Source organism: Eublepharis macularius, chromosome 8 (assembly GCF_028583425.1).
Source record: "Eublepharis macularius isolate TG4126 chromosome 8, MPM_Emac_v1.0, whole genome shotgun sequence".
In the NCBI taxonomy this organism is placed as follows: domain Eukaryota; kingdom Metazoa; phylum Chordata; class Lepidosauria; order Squamata; family Eublepharidae; genus Eublepharis; species Eublepharis macularius.
Window position 1 is genome coordinate 142,016,768 of NC_072797.1, and position 20,689 is coordinate 142,037,456.

The window sequence follows — 20,689 nt, forward strand, 5'->3', positions numbered from 1 at the left end:
TGTGCTTGCTATGTTGAAGCAGCGCTTGCATTCAGATGTCACCACAGACACAGGTTTATCTGCGATAGCCGCAAACACTACCCCCTGCTCGCCTCTCCTCTCTGGGTTTGATGCTACTGGGGACTGTTGCACTCATGCACCCCCCCCTCTCATATCCCCCCCCCCGTTTTCTCAATCTCTCTCAAACCTAAGAGCTTTGGGGGAAGATCACAGCAAAGACTGGACTGGCTGCCATGGAGATGTGTGGGAGAAGTCACCCGATAAACAGTTACAGCAATATTTAATTGCTACTTTTAAAAAGAAACGAAAGGCATTCCAGAGGTGCAGGGGTGATTGCTACCAGGAGACTGGGGCAGGGAAAATGCAGGGCAAACTGCCATGTGGAACCACATACATCTTCCCAGGCAGAAAACACCACTTACAAACCCGTTTGGTGTGACATCTGACGACAGTCATAGTAGCAATGGCATTATTAGATGAACAGGGGATACAGCAACAGCAGGTGACAAACAGTAGCAATAAAGAAGCACCGTCCCCAATCTACAATGACCCACGATTCAGGAAAGATCTCAGACAAAATGGCTGTAATGTAATGCATGGAAATACTATAAATAAGTTAATGAGAAATTTAGCAGGCTTCAACACCTGTTCCATCATTTATTAAAAGTATCAAGATCCCCTTTTCTCCAAAGATTCAGAAAGGCTAACAGAATGTTCAGCAGCAACAATAAAATAAACATTACGGAGCGAAAATATACAACAAGCAAAATACCGCAGGTGCACAGAGAATTTTTCCAGACTCAATAATGTCTATAACAAACTTCAGCCAAATAAAAAAGGCTGTCCAACCCTTCCTAAAATAAATCAGTGACGTTTCCCTTCAGAGTTCCTCCAGAAAACTGCGCGGCAGGATTGGTGAACCAAAGCAGAGGGGAGAAGCCTAGACTTGCGGGCGGGTCCCACTAGTGACCAAGGCCAGAGGAATGCAGCTGGCACCGGGGGGGGGGGGAGGATTACAACCAGGAGAGGCAGCCTGCCGAAGGAGAAGGGCAAGGCCCGGAAGGGGGGAGCTCAGAAGCAAATGAAGCCCGGTCACTGCGCAGAACTAGGCGACGGCAAACCACCCGTTAGTCTCTTGCCTTGGAAACCCCAGCATTGGTTGCCATAAGTCAGTTATGACTTGACGGCAATCTCTGCCACCACCATACATCACACACATTCAAAGCAGCTCACTCCTGCAGCTCTGTAGCACAGGCACCCACTTCACAATGCTCACCCAAGCCCCGCTGAACTGGCCAGATGCACCTTTTGATGCCAAGCCACGGATTATTAAGTATCTTTAGCTGCCTGTAGCAGGGGCCAGATCAGAGATGACTCACGTCTCCCCAATCCCTGTAAGACCCAATTAAAAGATGTGCCATGCCAGATGTTGCAGCCCATGGGCTGGATCCCGCGGGCTCATTCTGCTAGGGGAGGCGCTTTCCTTGGGTGGAAGGGGGCTTTGCTTGAAGCAATACGCCACAGGTGCCCTTTTACTACCAGAACAAACTTGCAGCATCCAACCCCATAATATTGAAAATCTAGAAGTTTATTCCATACATATATATGCTACTGGCTCCCTAGTGCCACAGCTGACAAGCAACATCTTTCTCTTAAGAATGACTAACTTTTCCTTCTATGATTATTACAGAGGTGTGACTCATGACCCAAAAGAGCCCTTTAGGCATTTGCATGCACCCAAACCAGGGCTTCTTGACCCCCTTCTCCCCAGCAATGTCTCCGGGGTTAGAAGACACGGCAGATCAGTGGACCACAGCAGGAACGGGGAGGTGGGAGAAGCCCCGCTCTGCGGGCTTCACTGTCCCCTCTTCCTAAGTCACAGCCAAAGTAGTGTGCGGCCTTTGGTTTGAGGCAAAGGACTGTAACCCCGCACACACTTGCTGGGTGCGATGCCAGGCCAACAACAACTATACCTTGAAGCCAACTACTGCTTACTCGGACTCAAGTCCCATTGCTTTCAATGGGATTTACTTCGAAAGTAGCAAACACAAGATTGCAGTTTTATTTTGAAGAGAATTTCTTAATTATCCTACACTAAATTTCTACATGCTTTTACAGACAATTATCCAATACACCACAAGTTTAAACTTCAAATCTGACAGTGTGTTATCTAAAAGGCTGACATGGGAATATGTACAAGTTAGTCCAGATCTAGATCTGTGCTAAGTGACTCAACAAGCAAGCTTCAAAATTGCTGGAAAGTTGCTTTATTCAATTGCTCAGGCAGATCAGGAGCGAAATTCATCTCCTTTTTGTCCCTCCAAAACCTGCAGGGGAGAGAAAACGAGAAAGGTTAGAGCAGAATTCGGTTTGACTTACTCTGCAACCACACAAAGATATTAAGTGAAATCCTGAAGGCAATCCAGTCCAGAGTTGAGTGTCTTTAGGCCCAGCAATACCCGTGTGTTGAAGCACGCTTAACTCTGTGGTGAGCGGTAGGCGAACATTTAAGACATAAGGGAGGCATGTGCTGAAATGGAGCTAGGACTAGCCCAGCCCCAACCCAGTTCCCACCCTATCATGGGGCACCTTGCAACAGTCATGCGCTTTCAGCCTAACCTACTTCATGGGCCTGTTGAGAAAGTAATATGGGAAGAGGGAAGCTACGCACATTATCCTGAACCCCTCGGAGAAAGGGCTGGATTTTTCAAAAGTATTTCGTGAACAGCAGAGCAATTCTTCAGGAACTGGAATGTAACAATCCATGCTGTTCAGAGTCATAAAAAGCAACAATAATAATTGCAATATGATCTAATATATCGGTGCATATTGCTCGACTTCAAGTCATTTTTTAAACAACAAATGTAGAAGCAGCAGCTTCTTAACTCGACGAGTCTGATAGAGGACTGTAAGGATTTTAAGTAAATGTGTGTGTGTGTGTGCATCTTTAAATGCTTGGTGTGGTACAGAGGAAGAGTGGGGGGCGTGAAGGAGAGGGAGGAGGGAGTGAGATGATTGGTGGATGACGGAGAGGGTGGGCGGAGTGAACTGCAGTTTTAGACTGAGGGTGGAGGAAAAAGATTCAGTCCAGGTGAGAGAGGCCAGCTGGGTGCAGCCTGAGCATGTTTAAGCATTTCTGAGAAAAATATTGAGTCAGGAGAAAGCAGGCAAGCTGTGTGCAGCCTGTGTATGTTCTCTGAGAGAAATATAACCTGTGTGGAAGCCTGAACTGAGTGTGTTTGTGAAAGAACATTCAGCCAGGAGAAAGCAGGCAAACTGTATGTGCACCTGAGAAAAGGTCTTACTTGTAACTGAGAAATTAATATCAAAAACAGGCAAGCTTTGTGTGAAGCCTGAGAGATCTGTGTGACTGGATTTAATTAACTTTAAGAACTGAGAACTACTCTTTGGAAACCACCAAGTTTTAGAAATAATATGAAACCAATACGCTTTGTATAAAAATAAAATTTTAACTTTGTGTTTTTTTAATATCCCAGAGCATCTGTCATGCCTATATCCCATTCCTTTCCTCAGGGCCACGTAGTATCATGAAAAAGCCTGACCCTTGGGCACGTTACTAAAAGGAGAAATCTAAATTATCCTGGAATTTAATTCCTGCTGGCAGCAATCTACCAAGAGGGGGCAAGAATAAACGGCTTAAAGACCAAATCTACCCAAGAGAAAGAAAAGGGTTGTAACAAGGACCCTGAATTCAGTTTTAACATTTGGATGAAATGTTTGTATAAGAGTCAGATTTCAACTCATTCATTTTTAAAATAGCTGTTATGCCTCCAGTGCATCCCCACAGTACTTTCTTAAGCACCTGTACCTGCGCAAATGAAGGGATTATTGGAAGACACGGCAGGTTTCCACTAAACAAAACCGGCCCCATAAAGGCTCCCCTCATTCATCGCGAGGGCCAGGATGGGGCAGCAGCTGAGACTGGCAGACCGAGGTCTCGGCAAGTCCGGATCCAAGCCCTCCTTCTGACACGGGCGCTTGCTGGGAGACCTCGAGCCAGCGGCACACTCTCAGCCTGACCCCTCTCACAGGGTTGTTGTGGGGACAAACTCACTGGGGAGAAAGGTGGGCTATGAATGAAGCAAACAAATAGAAGCTCTAAATATAACTCTGCCAATCTGTTCCCTCCGTAGCTTCCACAGTGAGCCCACAATTGCACACACTCTCGAGCTGGAAAACTATACTGCAGCACAGGAAGCACGACTCAGAAACAGAGCGGCTGCACGGGGCGGCACAGTGGCACAGCACGCAACTTGGTTGCATCATAAGCGGGTTGGCAGAAGGGGAAAATCATCCAGCACCAACGATCATGTCATCTGATGTTTATCTGGAAATGAAACCTATCACACGCAACACAATTCACTGCGCAACAGAAGGTGCTTAGTATCTGCAAACAGTAACTGGAAATTTTAAGGAAGGTTCAATGACAGTGACTGAGACAGCTATCAGACTTGCAACACTTAGTCAAGGACTGGGTTAAAAACTTGACGATCCATTTAAAAAGTGCCTTGATTACTCATGAGTGGGTGCTTCTTCTAAGGCAGGGGTCTGCAACATACTGCCCACTGACACCTTTTCTGGCACCCACCAAGTAGGTAGGACCAGGTGGGGCTATTGCTTAGCAGGGCTTCTGACTGGCCACTGGAGAGCTGATGGGTCACGCAGATTAAAATAACATTGTTTTGGCAGCAGCTGCCACCACAGTATTGGCTTTGCTCTCTCTCACTCCTCTTACTTAAAACTTACTTCTTCTGTGCCCAGCACATGGCCTTCCTCTATATGTATGTGTGTGTGTGTGTGTGGCCCATGGAGGCCATTTTTGGGTTGTGCCCATCCACCTTCTGTCAGAATTCCAAAGGTGCCCACAGGGTCCAAAGGGTTGAAAACTCCGTTCTAAGGTAATGCATACACATGCCAGTGTATACAATTCCCCCCCCTTCCGAAGTGCTCATATCACATGCCAATGTACACAGCAGGGGTCCCCAACTGTTTTGAGCCTGTGGGCACCTCTGGAATTCTGACACAGGGTAGGGGGCACAACTACAAAATGACTTGCCACTGGAGGTGGATCCGTACACCATGAGGGAGCCCAACTGTAGGGTGAAAGAAGGGCCATTTTTAAAAACTGGAGCGAGAGTAAAACCACTCAGCTGGCAGCTGCCTCTGAAGTAACGTTCTTTTAATCCGCCCAGCCAATCAGATCTCCATGGGCCACCAGAAGCCCCTGCCAGAGAAGATCCCCACACGGCCCCACCCACTTCCCAAAAACACTGGGCAGGAGCCAGGAAAAAGGTTGGCAAGCACCACGGCACCCATCCTGGGACCCCCGGGGACACAGACTCAACTAACTGATCAACTAAGGTTTCTTCTGTCAGGTTAACAGACCAGTAGCTTCATGTTCATTAAAGCATACACATAATGGATTTTGCACACAGAGGCCACGGTCCAGAGAAAGTTAATCATGTTGGTTGAAATCCATGGGACAAATTGATTGTAAGTAACTCAAGTCCCACTGAAATCAATTTTGGAACAAGGCTAAGAGGCGGGTGCCTCTTAGTCCTTAAGACGCAGCAGGTAAATGAAGACAACACAGCTTCTCTCTTACCAGAGGTAGACCTTGACCCTGAACTTGGGGGGGCTGAAAAGCCGGATGAAGGGCCAAACACAGGCGGGGGAGCAGTAGGGCCAGTCCATGTATTGTAGTATGGAGAATACGAAGGAGACCTGAGTGGAAGAAACGGTTCACATGATTTTGATGACCGCTGCTAGGGACACATTTTCCGATGAGAACTAGCGTAACATTTGAAGGGACACGTAATCTGGGACTGAAGAGAGTGCAGAGGACAGCAGGGTGCAATTAACTGATTCTTCAGTTGAATCTTAGACAAAAAGTGTCCCTGGAAATTTTTTAAAATATATTAAACGTTCTTATTTCATGCTTCATATTTCAAAAAATATGTTTTGATTTCACCATTTTTGCAAACCCTATTAAAACTGAATCATAGATTATTTACCAATAACAGGACGATGTTTATAAACAAGTCAAGCCACAGACAAAAATGAGATGAGTGAACCAAAATATCTTGCAATGGAACCTACAGAAAGTTCACCGACACTATAGTTCAGTTACCCAACTTCAGTTTAAAAAACACAGCTTAGTAAATATTATATACAGTATTTACTAAGAGCTCTCCAATGGCTAGATGGATGGATGGACAAATATGGTTTAACACTAATCAGGACCAAAGAACCAGCCTAAACTAATTACCATCCAAAAGATCAAACAAACAAGATTCTGATAATCGTAACGTTCACACAAGTGAACAGCCGTATTTGGCAAGTGTTAAGCCAGTACAATAGAGCCAAGTTTCAGCAGTTTGGATCCCATGGAAAAGACCCAAAGGCAGAAAGGAGGGTATGGCTTTTGCCAGTTCCCCCCTCCCCTGGCAGCAGCCCTCCAACTCCCCGCCTTCCCCGTGGTGGAGCCCAAAACGCACCCTCATGCTGTTCCAAAGGGGGAAGTAATGCTTCCATGTATGGAATCCAAGTCAGTAACTTTCCATTGGCCAAAGTTGCCTGAACAAATGTGTAGATAATTACACTACACAATCATATTTATCAATCAAAATGGAAGATAAAATGGAAGCCAGGTAAAATATATTTAAATGCAACTGGGCCACTTTGAGACCCAGCACAGTTCCAATGTAATTCAGTGCACGGTTAAGGTGACCTTTGTCCGGGTTCTGAGCCCCAGCCCCCAGACTTGACAAGAGGGAACAGCAGGGGACAAAAGGGTGGCAGCAACTCCACCCCCCAAGCCGGCAACCAGGGCCAGAACCTACCTACTCCATGGGGAAGGGGCAAAAGGCCAGGACCTCAGAGGGGTGGAGGGGGCAAGGAGAGACCAGCCAGCCCCACCTTCCAGGGGGAAGAGAGGGGGCTAAGCAGGCTGGAGGGAAAGGGCCACAGCAGGGGGAAGGTGGGTCCAGCAGCAGCAGCCCAAGCAAAGCCCTTACCTGGCAGGGAGAGGACGCCGCTGCTGCAGCCCAGAGCCACACCATGGCTAGAAGACAGCAGCCTGGCTCAGGAGTTGCCAGAAGCCAAGCCTCTCCAGGGGGGGCTGCCACAGGCATTCTGGGGGAAGAGATGGGTAACCACGCCCAGCATTGCTGAGCAGGCAGCGCAGGAGCTGGCTAAGGCAGCTCCTCGTGAGCAGGGCCAGGCAAGCTCAGTAGCTCAGAGGCTGGCTGGGGCAGCTCCTCGTGAGCAAGGCCAGGCAAGCCCAATAGCACAGAGGCTGGCTGGGGCAGCTCCTTGTGAGCAAGGCCAGGCAAGCTCAATAGCACAGAGGCTGGCTGGGGCAGCTCCTCGTGAGCAAGGCCAAGGAGCCCTCAGCTGGGGATGGCTCGCACTCAACCCCACCCTGCCAGCAAGGCAAAAGAGCCCAGGAGGGATTAGTGGTTGGAGGGAAACACCTGGAGGAATGCACAGCTGGGCCCAGTCAGGAGAGGGAACAAGCCTGGAAGGAGGGCGGGGTGGAGAAAGGAAACCCTATAAAGGGTGGCTGGGAAGAGCTCTGCGGTGGGGGGTGTGAGTAGGGAGTGATGATGTGGAGCAAGAGCGGTGCGATGCAAGCGTGGAGGTTTGGAGGAGAGCTCTAGGAGGAGGAAGTGAAAGAGGACGCAGAGGGTAAGCAGGCCAGGTTGAGCAGGCCAGCGAGTGGACTGAGAGGGAGTCTGGGTGAGGTATACCGCCCCTCCTTCCACAGAGCAGGGTCCTGCAGAATCCCTGGCCCCCCTATGACGTCAGGAGCAGACCGCCCAGTGCCACGCCCAGTGGCAGCGGTGGCAAGCCCTGACAAGTTGGTGGCCCGTACGGGGAGAGACGTTCCGACGCAGGCGCCAGTCAAGGGGCGGCCTCCCAAGGCCGCCACCCCAGCGAAGCTCGGACCGTGGCTGGAGGAACGCCAGGATAGGATGTGGGGAAAGCTGGAGGCAGCCTACCCAGCCGCTCCAGTGGAACTAGCTCAGACAGCGGAGCTGCAGATGCAAGCCGGCGTGCTCACTGAGGCCTTGCCAAGGGTTTGCGCCCTCGTTTGGGAAAATAACCCACCGCCTGGCAAGCAGGTGCAGAGTCTATGCGCCACCGTGAAGATAGGCCGGCTGATCCTACAAGCCCTGTTGGACTCTGGGAGTGCAGTCTCAGCAATTCGGCCCCAGCTCCTCCCAGCTGCCACCCCAGTGTACCGCTGGATCCCGGTGACGGATGTGATGGGCCGCACCCAGCCGTACCCTACGGCCCTAATCACGATAGAGTACCTAGGGGTCCGCCACCAAATGGAAGTTGCCCAGTTAGCTCACCTACCCGTACCAATACTGCTGGGAAGAGATGCCCCGGGGTTCTTCAGGCTCCTCAAGCAGGCAGCGGAGAAATTGGGAAGAGACGCCCCCAGGAATGCTGGGCTGCTGCTGGAGGCGGCAGGGGAATTGGCAGGCCCACAAGTTGCCACCGCTCTGCAAGTGGAGGAGGCCAATGACCCGGGCGAGGGTCCCTCTGTCAGACCAGGGGCAGAACCACAGGCTGAGGACCCAGCAGGACCCCTGGCAGACCGCCCATTCCGTGATGCCCAAGGAGCAGATGAGTCCTTGCAGCGCTTGCGGGAGACAGCCGCTCGTGAGGAGGAGCAGGTGCGGGATGAACGGAGGTTCCAGCGGCTCCCTCGCATCGAGAAGCAAGGAGGGGTTTGGGTTCGCATAGCTCGTGCCCCAAATGGCCAGGGGGAGGTTCGCCAGCTATTGGTGCCGGCGGCCTACCGGGCCGAAGTCCTCCGCACGGCCCATGAGCATGCGTGGGCTGGGCATCTGGGGCACCACAAGACCCTGAAGAAGATCCTTGAACAGTTCTTCTGGCCCTCTGTGAATGCAGATGTGAAGGCCCACTGCCGCTCGTGTCCCACCTGCCAGCGGGTGGCAGCCCGCCGCCCACCGAAGGCCCCCCTCTCCCCGCTACCCGTCATGGAGACACCCTTCCAACGGATCGCGATGGACTTCATTGGACCGCTGCCACGCACACCCCGGGGCCACCGCTTTGCCCTGGTGATTGTGGACTATGCCACACGGTTCCCCGAGGTCATCCCGCTGAAGACCATGCAGACCCCGGGGGTGGTCCGGGCCCTGTCCAAGTTTTTCGCGATGGTGGGGCTGCCAGATGAAATCCTGACGGATCGAGGGGGCCCATTCCGTGCCACAGCCATGCGCCAACTCTGCCGGAATTTGGGGATCCGGCAGGTGTTCACCTCGGCTTACCACCCTCAAACAGATGGTTTGGCAGAGCGGCTGAACCAGACCGTCAAGGAGGCCCTGAAGAAGATGACACGGGACAAGCCTCACCAGTGGGACCTGTACATCGACCCGCTCATGTTCGCCCTCAGGGAGACCCCGCAGGCCTCCACTGGCTTCAGCCCATTCGAGCTGCTATATGGGCGCAAGCCACGAGGGATGCTCTCCCGGCTGACAGAACGCTGGGGGCCCCAGGCCAGCAGCCCTGCGCCCACCCCACAGGAGTACGTGAGCCAGCTCCGTGATCGGGTGCAACAGTCCCAAGCCGAGGCGAACCGCAGACTGACTCGCACCCAGGCGAAGCAGAAGGCCGCCTATGACCGGGGTGCACGGATGAGGACTTTCCAGGCTGGTGAGAAGGTCCTGGTGCACCACTCGGTATTTCCCAGAGAGGGAGGGGATGCTTGGAGGGGCCCCTACTCGATTCGGAGGGCGCTGGGCCCCACTACCTATGATGTCCAGTGCGGGGTCGGCCGACGTCGGCGGAAGACCCTGCATGTGAACCTCCTGAAGCAGTGGCACGAGCGCCCCGAAGAGGAGTGTGGCATGGCTGAGGACCCATTGGAGCTTCCTGACAGTGAGCTGCCGTGGACCTCCGAAGCCCCGGAGTTTGAGGCACCCAAGGTGGACCCCCAGCTTGATTCAGCTCAACGGGCCCAGCTACGAGACCTCTGCGCACGGGTTCCCGGGGTCTTCTCCCGCAGGCCGGGCAGCACCAGCCTGATTCAACATGCCATCCCAACCAGCCCGGGGCAGACAGCCCGGGCTACCTGGCGCCCCATCCCCAGGAAGCGGTGGGAGGCAGTGGAGAAGGAGACAAACGAGATGCTCCGGCTGGGTGTAATCGAACCCTCACGGAGTGCCTGGAGGAGCCCGATAGTCCTGGTGCCCAAGCCAGATGGGACCACCCGGTTTTGCATTGACTATCGTGAACTGAATAAGGTGGCCCAGTTCGACGCCTACCCCATGCCCCGCGCAGACGTGCTGGTGGACCACCTGGGGTCCGCCCGCTACCTGTCGGCCCTGGACTTAACAAAGGGCTACTGGCAAGTGCCCGTACGGCCGGAGGACCGGGAGAAGACGGCCTTTGCCACCCCCCAAGGCCTCTTCCAATTCAAGAAGATGCCGTTTGGCCTGCATGGGGCGGCAGCCACCTTTCAGCGGCTGGTGGACCAGGTGCTGGGAGAGTGCCGGGCGTATGCCATGGCGTACATTGATGATATTATTATCTTCAGCCCCGACTGGCCCACCCACCTCCAACACCTGGAAGCCGTCTTAAGGGCCCTCGAACGAGCGGGGCTAAGGGCGAACCCAAAAAAGAGCCACCTGGGGTTCCAGGAACTCCAATACCTGGGCTTCGTGGTCGGGGGAGGACAAGTCAGGCCACCACCGGACAAGGTGGCCTCAATAGCTGATGCCCCACAGCCCAAGACCAAGAAGCAGGTTCGGCGATTCCTAGGACTACTGGGATATTATGGGCGGTTCATCCCCCACTTTGCCTCCCGAGCGGCGCCCCTGACGGACAGCTTAAGGAAGGGGCTGCCCAACCAAGTCCGGTGGACCCCAGAACTAGAGGCAGCTTTCAAAGACCTGCGGTCCGCCCTCTCTAACGCCACTGCCCTGTGGAACCCGGACTTTGACCGGCCCTTCACACTAGCCACAGACGCTTCGGACACCGGCCTCGGGGCTGTGCTGACCCAGGAACGTGATGGAGCAGACGTCCCGATTCTCTTCCTGAGTCGGAAGCTACAGCCCGCCGAGAAGCGCTATGCCACAGTGGAGCGGGAGGCCCTAGCGGTCAAGTGGGCGGTGGGGGCCCTGCAGTACTACCTGGCCAACAACCCCTTTATACTGCTGACGGACCATGCACCCCTGCAGTGGCTCCATCGCATGAAGGCACACAACCCCAGGGTGCTACGCTGGTACCTCTCCCTTCTACCCTTCCAATTTACCATCAAATACCGCCGGGGAGCACGGCATGTGGACGCGGACTATATGTCCCGCATGTTTGAGACTGAGCCGGACCCCCACAACTCAAAGCCAAGCGGGGGTGTGTGTCCGGGTTCTGAGCCCCAGCCCCCAGACTTGACAAGAGGGAACAGCAGGGGACAAAAGGGTGGCAGCAACTCCACCCCCCAAGCCGGCAACCAGGGCCAGAACCTACCTACTCCATGGGGAAGGGGCAAAAGGCCAGGACTTCAGAGGGGTGGAGGGGGCAAGGAGAGACCAGCCAGCCCCACCTTCCAGGGGGAAGAGAGGGGGCTAAGCAGGCTGGAGGGAAAGGGCCACAGCAGGGGGAAGGTGGGTCCAGCAGCAGCAGCCCAAGCAAAGCCCTTACCTGGCAGGGAGAGGACGCCGCTGCTGCAGCCCAGAGCCACACCATGGCTAGAAGACAGCAGCCTGGCTCAGGAGTTGCCAGAAGCCAAGCCTCTCCAGGGGGGGCTGCCACAGGCATTCTGGGGGAAGAGATGGGTAACCACGCCCAGCATTGCTGAGCAGGCAGCGCAGGAGCTGGCTAAGGCAGCTCCTCGTGAGCAGGGCCAGGCAAGCTCAGTAGCTCAGAGGCTGGCTGGGGCAGCTCCTCGTGAGCAAGGCCAGGCAAGCCCAATAGCACAGAGGCTGGCTGGGGCAGCTCCTTGTGAGCAAGGCCAGGCAAGCTCAATAGCACAGAGGCTGGCTGGGGCAGCTCCTCGTGAGCAAGGCCAAGGAGCCCTCAGCTGGGGATGGCTCGCACTCAACCCCACCCTGCCAGCAAGGCAAAAGAGCCCAGGAGGGATTAGTGGTTGGAGGGAAACACCTGGAGGAATGCACAGCTGGGCCCAGTCAGGAGAGGGAACAAGCCTGGAAGGAGGGCGGGGTGGAGAAAGGAAACCCTATAAAGGGTGGCTGGGAAGAGCTCTGCGGTGGGGGGTGTGAGTAGGGAGTGATGATGTGGAGCAAGAGCGGTGCGATGCAAGCGTGGAGGTTTGGAGGAGAGCTCTAGGAGGAGGAAGTGAAAGAGGACGCAGAGGGTAAGCAGGCCAGGTTGAGCAGGCCAGCGAGTGGACTGAGAGGGAGTCTGGGTGAGGTATACCGCCCCTCCTTCCACAGAGCAGGGTCCTGCAGAATCCCTGGCCCCCCTATGACGTCAGGAGCAGACCGCCCAGTGCCACGCCCAGTGGCAGCGGTGGCAAGCCCTGACAACCTTCACTTAAGATGTGTACACCGAAGTAGAGGCAAGTCTTTTGTATAATGCCTCGTCCACATGATTCACTACAGAGAGGATGCTAAACTTCAGCTGGGGTCAAGATTATGGCAGGCAAAGATCAAAATAAATGAGACCACTTTTGTGCCTTTAAAAGAACTTGATTACTACAAAGGGAGCCAATTATTTAGTTTTAACATCACAGGATGACATCTTTTGGTCTTCTTCCAAGGTGACCAAAGAAAAGGGCCATAGCAGGAAAACATACTGGTGGTGGGGATCCATCGGAATGCTTCCATGAAGGACTCCTGTTTGTGTTGCCAACTCTGGCTTAGGAAATTCCTGGAGTTCTTAGGGTGGTGCCTGGGGAAGATGGAGTTTGGGGAAGGGTGCAGTGGGGCTATGCTGCCATAAGGCCTGCCCTCCAAACCTTCCATTTCCATCAAGGGAGCTGATCTCTGTGGTTTGGAGACCAGCTGTAATCCCAGGAGAATTCCAGCCCCTACATGGAAGCTGGCAACCTCCGTGTCTGCCCATGGAGTATGACTTCCTCCCCCCCTCCCCCCCCCCCACAACACTGCTGTCCCATGACCACGAATAAACACACTAGGTGATTTTTCTGTTTGAGATGGTGGTTGAATGAACAGTAATGCAAGTAAGAATAACTGCACTGAGCAGCACCAGAAGCTTTGTGGTTCTTAAAACAGCAGACACATTCCAGTGGTACAAAATACGACTACCAAATGTATATAGATCATTAATGCAAGAATCATGACTGAGGACAATCATGTCAAAATCTATTGATCTCCCGAACACACTGCTTCAGCAAGGCCCTGGGAGACGCCTGTTGCAGAACACAATTACCTGGGCAGAAGGGAACCATCCAAACTGTGTTTCTCCTTGGAATAGCTCTGGGACTTGACCTGCTCCCTTAGAGGTTAATTAGCTGAGACGGAACAGCAATAGGTTCTCGGAGATAAACACCAGCTCCCAAAGAAGTTTACTAACAAGCTTCTAGTGTTACACAGAAACTCAGTACACTAAAAATCATACTTAGCAATAATATGGTATAAATAAAATACGTTTCAAAATTAAGTGCAGACCTTGACCAAACAACAAAATGCCAAAGATAAATTTGAAAGCTGGAGGACACCAAACGGAGTAAAAAATAGGCCAGCAGAAGTAAGTGAGTGTTTGTGCGAGGTGGGGGTGGGGGTGGGGGCGGGAGGGTTGAATCAACTGAAAGAATACCACCCGGTAGAGAGTTCAATCGATAAAATAGCAAAAGTACAGAGACATAAATTAGAGGAAAAATCTGGGTCAGAACCCAAAGTATACAATGGCAGTTATTATAGAGAAATCTGAGACAGAAAATGAACACGTTTGAAATTAGGAACCAGAATCTTAAACTGAATTAAGTAAAGAGAGCCACGAAAGTAAGATTAAAAGCAGAGAAAGATATTTGCTTGCAAATTTTTAAGAAGCATGTAATGGAACACAAAAGGCTTACAACAGGAACAGAAAAGACCAAGTAAAAGCACATTATAGTAATTTAGAATGGAACTTTAAATTAGCTGAGTTTACGCACATAGATTCTACTGTAACGTCTCCTTTGAAGACGCTAACACCATTCCTTGGAAGCTTCAAATGTAACACCGTAGCAGGGATTTTTCACCTAAACGATGCAAGGCTATGCAACGGCAAAGCTAAGAGCATCATCATTAAAGGAAGTCTGTTTCAGGGGAGCCGAGGACCAAGCGCTCAAGCGGCCAGTCTGGCTTCTAGGTAACCAGCTTTGGCCTGCAAGTGCATTCTGCCACAAAACTGAACTCTTGGGTGTCATCAAGCACTGTCGGTTTCTAATGGCTGAGCCAATGCCTACAAAATCGCAAGAAATCCAACATTAAAGGACGGGATAAACATTTCTCACAACTTGTGAAATCAATGTTCTTTTCTTTACCAGCTAAACTGTGAACAACCACACTTAAATTTTGAGCGCTATCTGTGGTAAGCAAAACCATTCTCCTTACCCCACCCACCATGTAAATGCATTGTTTATCAGAAGATGAAAGGACAGTTTCCTTATTAAGGAAGGAATGAGCAAACGAACACACACTCCAAGATGGCGAGTCACAGGGCTTACCTTCGGTTGCCAGCCAGGTATCCCAGCAGCCCACCAGCACCTAATCCAGTCCAGAAACCTGGTCCTGAATTGGAATCTGAACCAAAACCACTGGCAGCTCCTTTATTCAAATGAAAGCATATAGAAACATTTCTTGTAATTATTTTTAATGGGGAGTAATAGCTGCAAATCATTTAACGACTGTCACAGTATTAAGCAGAGCACTCTCCGTTTTCTGGTGCCTTCCCAGCCCACCCCCCCTCTGTTCCCCCCCTTCCCTGCTTCCCTCCTCCAACGGGTTTTTAAGCCCTGCTGAAGAACTTCAAGAAAGAGAATCTTGCTGGGGAAATCAGATTACGGGTTGGTCCGACCACCATTTCTATCAGTTGTTTATTCAGTGCTTTAAAAGACTCACAGTTGAATGTTTGGACAGCTTCCCTTTAAATCACTGTATTTTAAGGGACACGGGGTGACAAAGAGCCCCTGTCTAGGGTGAGTGATCGCTGATGCACATCCAACGGGCAAATCATCACCTGATACTGGTGAATGTGAGTCTGTGGGCCAGCTGCAGTAAAGAACGGTACCAAGGCAAGGGGGAAAGGACTCCAATGCTAGGAAACTAAATGCGTTTGAAATGCCTCAGTTCCCACTCCCAGGTGTGTCTAGTCAGAAGCGAGCAAGTTCAAAGCCGCTTGTTTCCTAGTAAGTCTGCTCAGGACTGCAAAATTAAAGAAACTGATGGCGATAGCGAGGGCACAACCCACAAGGCCCCTGGTTTCTGCATGCCCAAGTATTTTGTATTTCATGGCTATCCTCAAGTTTCCTGAAATTACCCATAATTTAAAAAATTGAGATATAAGAGAGTAATAGATTATCACTACAAGTTCAGATCCCTTGTCAAATATGACTTCCAACACGGTTGGTTTAGTCTAAAGGGTCCAATTAGAAACAGAAGGACCTGCCATGAGATGTACAGTCTGTAATAACAGCTTCTGTGGACCTGAGGCAAGCCAGTCAAAAGTGGGAAAAAATAACTATCACTCAGCCTTCCTATCCTCTGGCTGCCAGCCAACTATCTCCCTAGCCCTGCCAAAAGTTTTATGTCCCTGTTGCCAAATATCGGTGAGAACTGCACCTGTGAAAGTCGATTTAAATCCTGGTGGAGGTGGGTTCTGATGGTTTGGCCTGTAGGTTTCCGATGGTCCATCTCCATAGGAGAAACCCTGTTGTGGCCGGTTGTCACAGAGGAACAATTTATAAACACCATAAACAAGGACCACAAACAACACGACCAGGACCAGTCCAGCCCCAGAAGCTATTGAATCATGAGTCACGGCAGAAGGGTGGCTGTCGAAGTAGCTGGCTTTATGCTGCCCGTTTTTGTTCAGCTCTAACGTGTACTGCAAGCCACACGATCCCTTGAGCACGTAAGGGTCATCCGGGTACTCGTAGCCTTCACAGCTTACTTCGATTTTTCCAAAGCGATACGAATGGTCCAACTGTGCTTTGCACTCCCACTGAAAAAGCAAAACAGTATTTTGGGATTTTGTTTTTCTGTGCACACTGCAAGACAAAATTGTCACACAAGAGTACTTCCATATTCTGCTGGGTCCCGGTTTTCCCGGTTATTGAACAAGAAACCAACACTGAAAACGTAATAACGTCGCCCTTTTGAGAGGTCATTCCACAACAATTTTGTAATAGGTTAATTTTGTATTGATTTTTGATGCGTATCATTATTTTCAATGATACTTTATCTAACCAGTGAGTTTAAATATAGCCCACAACTCAATTAAAGCAGTCTGCCTTTATATCAGATAAAAATTCATCACATTTTTAACTGAAGCTGGACTACCGAGCTTCAAATTACTTGAAAGAGGAAGGGGAGGCACCAGAACCTTCACCGAGAGATGCAGCAGGCACGTCACACTTGAACGGATACAGTTCGTGGCAGCGACGCCCTTGCCTGAAAAGAATCCGACAGCCGTGAGCAAAAATGGACGGCATGCTTTTCAGAGGCACGGTGTGTATGTACACCCCCCCCCCCGCCCCATATCCATGCCAAGTGAGACACCAACAACCCCCCAATGACTCAAGCAGACTCAGCGGCCAACTACAAATAATCTGTTTGAATTTACCCTCTGCGATGTCGGGTTTTTTTGCCCCGTACTATTTTAAAAGCTGGCAGTATACCAAGGAGTTATCCCTATTTATAGCTCTATATATCTGGATGTAAATTCTCAGCTTATTTAAAAATCCCATCAGTTTTTTCTTGTGGCTGGGGGACCAGATCACCAACAGTACAGGAGCTGGCACAGAAAACTATTCTGGGCCAATGACACTTACAGGGCCCCACAGACAAAGGAGATCCGGACTTCATGCCTCTAACAGGGTCTGCAAGGTGAGAGGTCAGAACGGCTAGACAGGGCACAATTTATAACAGTCCTGAGCCCGCTTGGGGGAAGGGTGGGAGATAAGCAGAATAAAATAAAATAATAAAATTCTCAAGGAATTGCAGATTTGACGTCAAGAGTTCCCCCGGATGCAGAACTCCCAGTTTGACTGTCCTGGCTGGCTCTCTTTCCCCTTCTGCCTCTTGCTGGAGCCCTCTCCACCTCCCAACTGGCTACCCGTGCAAGGCCCTTACATACTCTTCAGCTGAAGCTTCCCAATCAGCTAGAGCAGTAATACCCTCTCTGTGGGTCACAGACAGCCATATTCACAATTACCATCAACTAGAAGAACACATTTACTTCCATTCCAGGCATGAGGCCTACACCGCAGGGAGGCTTGCAGCTTTTCCATTCCTTCAGCAGCAGCAGATGTTTCAAGGTGGGACACAACTGGCAACCACAGTCCCCACCATGCAATGGCCTTGCCCACTTTCCTGAAACACGGGGTGAGTGTCGCATTGGGGAATGGTGCTCAAAAGAGCCACAGGCAGCATGTCAAAGAGCAACCTGTGGCTCCCAAATTGTTGGCTGAGTATTACTGGGCTAAAGAACATTTTCATCACAACTAGCTCTTCATTGGCTATATAATTCACACAATTCTTAAATCAATATACCTGTACATCGTAGCCATCCCAGCCTTTATTGTAACACTGGACAACTTCAGGGGTATGTGCCGCACATCCAGCTGAGCCGCCAGTGCACTGCAGCTGGGGAATAGGAGATGTCCTCTGAGAATTGGTGTACTGGCCAGAGTAGAGCGTCAGGGCTTGAACTTCTCGCAATAAAATTTTCTCTGAAAAAACATAAGTGTATATTGATTTATATGAAGACTTGAGGAACAGGACACTGAAGCTGGGAATGCAGATGCTGTCATTTCCTGGAGCAGACAGCTTTAGCCGCAATCAGAAACGTTTCCAGAAGAACAACAACTGTTGTGAACTTTTGTCTCCCTGTTGCAAATCCCAAATCTCCATTTTAAAACATAGGTACATGTTGTTTTCAGTGAATGAAAGCATGGAAAGACAATACTTTTTAGTTTTTTCTGTAGAATACCATATAAGCATGTGTAAAGAACAAGAACACCAGAATCGCCGCCTTGCTAGATCAGACCTCTGGGTGCTCTGAAGCAACATATTGCAACCTCTTGTTCTGTTTCCACAGCATATGGAAGTCTATCGCATATTGACTGTGCCCTTCCTTCAAGGAGCTCAGGGCAATATACATGATTCTTCCTTCCCAGTTTTATCCCCACAATAACCTTGTAAGGCAGTGTCACGACACTAGCCCAGCAGATTAGGCTGAGAGAGACTGACCTAAGGTAAGCCAGTGAGCTTCATGACAGAGTGGAGATTTCATCCCCCACATGCTAGTCTGACACTCTCACCATTACACAATGTTGGCAAGGTATACTGCACTTGCACATGGAAGTTCCATTTAGAACACAATACTTTCTCCATGCTTACTTGCAAACTAGTCCAAGGACTGAGCTATTAACTATCCAGGCTAACTCTACGATATGTAAAGAACGGCCTTGCCAGATCAGACCAAGGCCACTAGTGGCCTCTTTCCCCAACAGCGGCCGGACAAGTTCCTCTTCCGAAGCAGGCCGTAAAAGCCGTTGCCCTCCTCAGGCATACTCAGGCCTTTGCACAGGAAGGCTCATTTAAATGAAATGGTTACTGACATTTTAAAAAATTGCCTTTTCTGATAGGACTCCAAAGGAGGTCCATTTCAAATCGCCAAAAACCTCTACCTGGAAGTACCTTACAAGCAGGGTAAACGGATGACAGCCGTCCCGTCAGTCTTTGTGATGCTGGTATTTGTTAATTATTAGAATTATACTATTACTAATACCAACATCAACTATAATACTAACGGTGGACGAGAGGACCTTCCAAGCGGAACTCCTTCGAAATACAAGATGGAGAAAAGCAAAATATAAAAATATCTAGTGCGGCGCCCTGTTTCCCGCAGCACCCAGCCAAAACAGGATTATTTTAGGGATTTTTAAAGCCCACCTTTTAAAGCCTGAAGGTGGATTATTGCGATATGTAAGTAAACTCCTATGAAAACTGGCGCACGAAAGACCGACCCACGCAGCTGTTATACAAAACAACGCCGCGTCAGGACGCCGCCGGGAAGCAGGGCCCCCTAGGCGGGCGGGCGCCCCACCGCCTTCCGCCGGGCATTGCGGGGGCACCAGAAGCGCCCCCGGCCCCGCTTAGCGACTGCCCAGCGAGGCGCCCTTGACAGCCGTCGGGGGCCGCAGGGGGGCAGAGCCGGCGTGGACCCCCCCCCCACACACACACAAGCCGCCCCCCTCCCCCCCGGCCGCCCCTCCCTCACAGCGACCCCCAGGCCGGCCCAGGCGGGGAGGACGCGGCCGCCCCCCCCGCCCCCCCCGGGCCGAGCCGGGACTCGAACCCGCGTCCCCCCGCGCCTGGCTCGAGGCTTGCGCCGCGGTCTCCTCTCCGCCCCCCAACGACCGAGCGAAGCGGGGCCGGAGGAGGCGCCCGCGGACCGCCCGCATCCCTCACCCGGCCGCTGCCAGCCCCGCGCCGCGCCGCTCGCCGTCAGCACCACCAACAGCGGCAGCCACGGCCGCGCCAGCGCCGCCATGACGACGCCGCAACTCCGTCCCGCGGCCTCTGAGGAGACAGCGCCTGCGCAGACTGACCGGCCCGCGGCCTCCCTCCCTCGGCCTGTTTGTAATCCCGCCTCCCGTGAACGCAGAGCCAATGAGAAGGAGAGACGGTTCGGCCAACGTGCGAACAGGAGTGGGCGTGTACCCTCACGAACAATTCGATGGGTTCGATATGTAGGACAGAAAGGTACGTTAGCCTATGGAATTGTGAGGCGTGTACATCAAGGCTTCCGACATTTCACGTGACGCATTGTTAGTAAACAAGGGGTTAACGGAAGATCCTGGGCGGATATGCTTTGCGGAGAGTGGATTCTTTGTTTATTATATATGTATATAAGTATTACTTTGCCATTTACATTAATAGTTTCTATTTCATATAAAGTATTTTTTTTTATATAGCAAAGCTGTTCATTTGCTGCAAAAAGTATCGAAAAGGCTTGCCGCATCCTGGTAAACAGGAGGGGGCTCTGCAAGCTTTCCTAGGCCAGACGCGTGAATTAGACAATGGAGGGGGTCCCTGGCCATTAAAAGCGATTGCAAAAGGGGTAGCCCTGTTAGTCTGTTGTAGCAAAATAAAACCCAAGTCCCCTTAAATAAAGACCATCAGCTTTTATTTCAAGAGAAGTTTTCATGCGTCGCCCTTCACTTAGACATGTATGGAACTCAAACTGAGAATCCTTCCACGTTACAAATCGGGGGAGGTAAGGGAGAGGGTAAATTCTGTTACGAGTCTTTCAAGTATAGTTTCATTGTTCCCGCAGAAACACTCAGGACATAATTAACCCTTTGCCTTAACTTGCCTCCTCCTTGTTATCTGCCCCATAATTAGGATTCTCAGTTTGATTTCCATGCATTTCTGAAGAAGTGAGCGGTGACTCAAGAAAGCTCACATTGAAATAAATGTGAAGGTGTCAATTAAGGTGGCCA

At 51.2% G+C, this 20,689-nt stretch overlaps 1 protein-coding gene across 1 annotated transcript; it reads right to left on the reverse strand.

The window, feature by feature from the left end:
• Nucleotides 1-637: 637 nt before the first annotated feature.
• On the reverse strand, nt 638-19,775 carry SARAF (store-operated calcium entry associated regulatory factor). Its single transcript, XM_054987310.1, has 6 exons — nt 19,656-19,775; nt 17,733-17,911; nt 15,801-16,182; nt 14,687-14,786; nt 5,627-5,745; nt 638-2,327 (listed from the first exon to the last, which is right to left on the reverse strand). Exons 1-6 carry the CDS (start codon nt 19,735-19,737, stop codon nt 2,302-2,304), a joined length of 888 nt encoding a protein of 295 aa, XP_054843285.1. The 5' UTR covers nt 19,738-19,775; the 3' UTR covers nt 638-2,301.
• Between the last annotated feature and the right edge of the window lie 914 nt (nt 19,776-20,689).